This window comes from Nestor notabilis, unplaced genomic scaffold, assembly GCF_000696875.1.
Source record: "Nestor notabilis isolate BGI_N333 unplaced genomic scaffold, ASM69687v1 scaffold28489, whole genome shotgun sequence".
In the NCBI taxonomy this organism is placed as follows: domain Eukaryota; kingdom Metazoa; phylum Chordata; class Aves; order Psittaciformes; family Psittacidae; genus Nestor; species Nestor notabilis.
Window position 1 is genome coordinate 295 of NW_009944559.1, and position 6,047 is coordinate 6,341.

The window sequence follows — 6,047 nt, forward strand, 5'->3', positions numbered from 1 at the left end:
ATTTTTCCAATTAGAAGAGATGCTGATTTTAACACGGTGCAGCCTTGAAAACCCCCAACCCTAAATATACTGAACTAAATATAGTTCAGTAATGAATGACCAGGCTGAAATGGTGTTTCCTTGGGAGGCTGAAGAGGAGGTTTCTTCATCTGTTTTTCAGACAAGAAGGAAAAGATACAAGAATCACCCCCCTCAACAATTGCAGAAGAGCCGGAGCCTGTTCCATGTGTTCTGAAAGGAGATGACATCCAGGCGCTTGCCATTAAGGTGGAGGACCTGGAGAAAGTATGTATTTCTACTGATAGAAACGGCTGCCTGAACTGACACTCTCATTCAGTGTGTTCAGCGAGAGTCTGCTGTCCGTTTAGTTAAAGCAAAACCCACTCTTGGAGTTCTCATTCCGTTTGTCCTACCTCTTATGACTTGTCAGTTCAGTTGGTAAAAGTAAAGGATTATTGATCCTTACACAGCCTCTTCAAACGGGAGGATAAGTCAACTGGGTCCTCAAAACTACATTTCCAACTTTCTGGTCTAATAAGACATGTAAGTTTAGTAACTATCACAGCATCCCTTCCAAAACTGGGGTCAAAGTGTGTGAGTGGAAGCACTTCACACCAAGTGACACAGCAGAAAACTATTGGGAAAGTGATTTAAAACTGTTTTCCCTGCCCCAGTTATAAGAATAAGACAATAACTCAGCTGGTATCTCCACAGTTGTGTAATGTGCCTCTTAGGGGAGGAACAGCCTGTACTGAATGACTGTATATCCTAGAAGGATCAGAAGGAATGGAGGTGAGTGGTATGTACCTAATGGCATCGTGACTGTTTCTTTTCTGAAGCTTCATGCTCCACGCCCTCCCCATGATGCTGGGAGAGCTTCAGTTAGGAAGAAGTACTCTGTTCGAAAACACCAACCCAAAGAGACAAAGGAGACACATCTCCTCGTAGCATGTCCTGCTTTCCCAAAGGCACCCAGAGGACCACTGACTTTTGCTGGTAGGGTTAAACTTCACATCTTACCATTGGGGTTTGGTTTTGCTGAGCCCAGCTCTGGTGACGTGGCACTGGGGTTGGTATTTCTTCATGTGTATGTTGTAGGACCAGGGCAGTTGGGTGATGGCTGTGAAAAGATTCTCCCTCATCACATTTTGGGAAGTCTCCAGGAGTTCAAGATGGAAGCCTTGGCCAGAGGAAACACTCGGGTTAGTTTGTAAAGCTACAAAACTGCTGTTGTGTGGCACTTGTCTGGAGGTGGCGTGTGGTGCCTATAGTGCCTTTCGATGCTTTCCAGCACCTATCAGGAACAGGTCAGGCCTGAGGTGTGGTTTTCCCAGCCTCGTCACACTCTGCAGGGAGGGCTTTGCCTTCAGACAAACTGCACCAGCAGGTTTTGAAATCCTGTGTGCAGGAGGAGGTCATGGAGAGAAGAATTACAGTGGCTTCCTCTTCCCTATGTGCTGCTGCTGATGGCGTCAGCCTTGCTGCTGTTGCAGCAATGCCATTGCTGGAGTCGAATGACTCAGATAAATCCTTCCATTGTTTCTGTGTTCCTAATGCCCTGGTTTTGTTCCTCTTAGAGTGATAAGGTAAAAGTACTGTCAATCTGAAGAATTCTTCTCGCCTCTCCCATTCTCATTGTGGTGTCCCTGTGTGCACGACGAGGTTAATTTCATGTTTCCTTTCTCTTCAGTTAGCAGATCTTATTGAGGTTTCTCATCCAGATGTTACTGCAGCAGCTTTAAAAGAGAAACTTGGAGGAGAGAAGAAGAAGAAGATTCATCAGGCCCCACCAGAAGAGCACAAAGCTCTCCAAAACTGGTATCATAATATGGCAATCAGGAAAAAGCAGGAGAAATATATAGGAGGTGAGAAAAGCTGAGGCCTCATTCTGTGACGCTCTGTGTGCAGATGAAGGAGTTTGATGGCACCACAACACACTGTGATGGTCATAGCCAACCAGGGTTAATCTTATTGCCATTGCAGTCTACTTCCATGTTCCCAAAGCTCGCCACACTGCTAGTGCTGGTGGGCATGGGTGCTGTGGGGAAGTGAGCTGGTGGTTCTAGTTGGAGGAAGGATGGTGGATCTGGTGGGGGACAGTGTAAGGGGGTTACATGTGAACAATAGCAGTGGTAAAGGGTGTGCCCATAAGTGCAGCACCAGTGATTTGATGTTTCTGCCACATAGAAATTCTTCAGAGGCCAGAGAATGAATTGTTGATGAGCACCTCGGAGGGTTACAGGCAAGTCCAGGAAGAACGTGACCTCATTGACAGGACTCTCCCTGCCCTGCTTCCTGGAAAGGTGAGAGCCCTGCTTCGGCTGCATCCTGACTGCTCTGTTCTTGTGAAAGAGCTGAGACATGGCTGTTATGAGTAACATCCCTGAAGACCTGTCATTAGATCTTTATCAAAGCCACTCCAAGGCCTTTAACCCAGTGTGCAAGCAGAGCTTTTAGTGTCTTTAAAACTGAAACCATGAACTGTGCTATCCATACTGGTCAGAGGGAAGTGGTGCTGTGTTTGGCCTCTTGCTTATGAACTGCTGTACGTGGGCACGTGCCATTTCATGGTTCTCACCAAAGGCTGTCGAGCACTGGGGAGTGGCATGGGGACGTGCCACAAATGCTGTTCCAGGGACAGAAAGATCTGATAGCTTCAGGCTTGATTTTTAGTGGTTGCCATGGAGAAAGGGTATGGGTAAGTCAGGAGGATTATGGGAGTATCCTGTGTTAAAATACTTTATTTTACATTTATAGCACTATCAAAGAATTTGCATTTGTGTGAGGCTTTATTTTAATATCATTCAACCTTCATATAGCACTGGGTAGAAGAAAGTTCTTTTGTCTTTGACAGCAGCTTGATAGAAATTTTGGCTCGCTCTGCAGAAAGTGATAAGACTAAGTTATAGACTTCTAAAGTGTTCTTATAAGCAGAATTAGACCCCTTCTTCTTCTTAGCTTCTAGTCCCTGTGAAAATAGCTGAAAGTGTCAGTGGGAACCTTGATTTCCTTCCTAGGGCTACCGACAAGGAAGTGAGTTCTGGAGGCAGCCCGAGCGTATTGGAAGTGAACTCACCGGCCTGACGATGAGACTGACTCAGAGCGAACGTGGCTACCCAGAGCCACTCACTCATGTGGGGAAACCCCGCACTGCCCGCATGGAAACGGGTAAGGGAACATCACAGAGAGGTGGTTTCACAGAAATGGGGTACAAGTGTGGAGGGATCAGCAGAAACTGTGAGTCATGGGAGTACCAAGGCTCACATTAGAGCTGGCCCTTCCAATAAGTGCAGCACAAGCTGCTTCCCAGTCATCTGTTGGCGCTCCTCTTTAAAACACCAGTTTGGCAGAGGGAGAAATTAATAGAGACATGTGGGTATGTAGACAGTGAGCTCCTCTGTGGGTATTTCCACAGGCCTGAAGCCTCCAAAGAGGATCCCTTTCCATCTAACCTGGGATAAGAGTCTTTTCCTGAAACATCGACGGCAGGAGCTAAAATCTATCCTAGAGGAGCTAGATTTCTATAAGCCGGTAAGACTAGAGGAGCAAGGACATTCTTTGCATCTCTTCTCTTGTCAGATGCTATAGAGTAACCTAAAATTAACAAGAACTGGATCTGAAAAAAGCGTCAGGAATCTAAAACTTAATCCCCACAGAACTTTACTTGGGATTTCCCACATTTCCAAAGGACCATGAAGGAGTTGTTGACCCTCCCTAAGTGTTGCATGGAATGGTCTAGGAGCCTCAGAATAGGACCCTGAACCAGCAGCATGCAGCTACCAAGACCTAGGCAATAAAAAACCTGCCAAATAGTGGTGTAGGAGTTTGATTTAGTGCCTAGAGGGGACATGCCTTTACCCATATAAAGGTACCCACCTTCCCATGTGGAAGACACACATCTGAAATCATCTCCTGCAGGCAGGTAGCCCCTCCTCTTAAAAGCTGGACAAACCTCACCTTTTTCTTTCTGAAACCTGGCTTTGGGGATGAGAAATGTGTGTGAAGGAGACTTGTCCCATCTGTGCATCATTTGTAGTGGGGAATGCAGTCCTCTAGGAGTTTGGGGAAGCCAGAACTGGTTCCTTCCTGTCTTTGGAACATATGTTGGATAGCTCTGAAAACCATCATAGGAGCAAGATGTCTCCACTTCGCTTTACTTGTCTCAGATGGTACATTTGTCTGGTATTTTAACTTCCTTTCTATATAGAGAGAGAAATCAGGAGTTGGTCATTTTTCTGTATGTCCAGGATCTGGATGGACTGGAGGTGATCGGTAAAGGGCGGCCTTTCACATCTGTCTCAACAGAGCCCATTCCATTTCTCATCACTTCCGAAGAGCCTGAGATGTCCGAGAGCCTAAAGTAAGTTTTACTTCATGGCAGAAATAAAGAATTCCAGGTATACACCAGCAGCCTATGGGGGTATCTTTAGCTGTTCTCACCTGGAATGGAGAGGAGTCTCCACTGGGGCACAATAAAAGGCATGTTCTAATATTATAATCACCAAATTTAGTAATCAAGCTGTTTCTTTGTGCCTTAGGGCCTAAGGAGCAAGAATCAGAGGGTTTTTTAGGCCCTTCCTCCAGCCTTCCCTCTGTGTGGCTCCAGAGCTTACATCAGGCAGGGTGGGGATTCTGCTCTAAATTACCTCCATCTGCTTGTCTTTTTCCAGCCTTCCACTTCCATCATTAATTTGCCCTTTTCCCCCGGTCCTCTCCATCTGTTACAATCACAACCCAAGGGCCTCTCCTTATTCAGTCATGTACCCTCAGCCTTCCTTAGGCAGGTATCATCCTTCAATATTCTGGCTGTCTGGTCCTCCTCACTGGTGGCAAGTAGCTGGCTGGAGTTTACCACATCTGCAGGGCTCTGTCCCTAAAGAGGTGACTGTGTGGAAACGCACCCATTGGAATTATTTCCTACAGGGTCTTGTAAATCACCCCGGGTTCTCCCCTCTCTGAAAGTGAATTCCACTCCATGAAAACACTGGCTCTTGTTTTCTTTAGCAGTGACTCCTTAAATGACAACCCCTTTGCAGCTCCAGAAGACATACTGGGTCCCTCTTTGGTTTTCTGTGGCCAGCCTGCTCGTTGGATCAACTGCACCACTTCTTGCAGGGTAATTTGCGCTTCTTGTTGGTTAGTCAAGCTAAGCCTGCTTGAGTTCCCAAGTCACAGCTGTACAATGAGTGTCACCCCCGGGCCAGAGAATGGGGGATTTATTCTGAGTATAATAAGAGTGTCCCTGTGTTTGCTCTGGAGAGATGTAGAAGCAGAAGGGGTTGCTCTGTGGTGTGAAGCTCAGATTCCCAGGCTCTCTCTGTATAATGGCCACTTCATTGGACCTGCCTTACGAGTTCACCTACCAAGGCTCAGCCCCTTATTTGTGGTGTGACTTCAGGCAAGAGTAGAAATTGTTATCTTTGCCTTTTTCCTCTTCCTTGTAGGATCTAATTGGCATTGCTGCCCGGCTCACCTTTGAGACTTTGGCTGGTGAGAAAGCTCAAAGCTCCCTGATGGTGAGCAATAATGGCACAGCTGCCATCTGGTATAACTGGATGAGGCTTCCCCAGAAGATTCCCTCCAGAGAATGCAAGGGGAAGAGGATGCAGTGTTTTTACTTTGATACCAGACCAGGTATGAGAGCTGCTGATCTCGGAGACCCTTGTACATAGACCAGAGAGCACGTATTCAGGAGTTACCTGAGATGTGGAGTCTGACTAATGGCAGAGCAAGCCTGTTAGATGATTCTCCTTAGGAAGCCACCCTGCATGTCAGAGCTGACTCACACCAGAAGAGGTGTGTGAGGCAGATCCCTTTTATGGGCTCTTTTGAAGGAAAGGAGGTTGCCCTTACTCTGAATATAAATGGGTGGATTATTGAGAAGTGAATAATTTTCTGATAACAAACTGGGGAGAGAGCACTGAGCTCACTGTAAAAGGAACGTGCAGTGGAAATAACACCAGTTCAGTAACGTGGTGACTGGAAGTAAACCTGGAAGGAGAAAAATAGCTGGATGAAATGTAATAACCAGGTAAGCTATGGGGAAA

The 6,047-nt window shown here is 46.5% G+C and overlaps 1 protein-coding gene across 1 annotated transcript in view; it reads left to right on the forward strand.

Annotated features, from left to right (window-relative positions):
- Window positions 1–160: 160 nt before the first annotated feature.
- MYCBPAP (MYCBP associated protein) overlaps window positions 161–6,047 on the forward strand; it is a gene marked incomplete at its 5' end in the record, with an annotated part of 10,381 nt that continues 4,494 nt past the window's right edge. Inside the window, 9 exon segments of the mRNA XM_010022472.1 lie at window positions 161–285; window positions 840–1,202; window positions 1,691–1,865; window positions 2,188–2,303; window positions 3,018–3,168; window positions 3,416–3,531; window positions 4,248–4,360; window positions 5,005–5,116; window positions 5,445–5,634. Of these exon segments, the coding sequence (XP_010020774.1) occupies window positions 161–285; window positions 840–1,202; window positions 1,691–1,865; window positions 2,188–2,303; window positions 3,018–3,168; window positions 3,416–3,531; window positions 4,248–4,360; window positions 5,005–5,116; window positions 5,445–5,634 (1,461 nt within the window).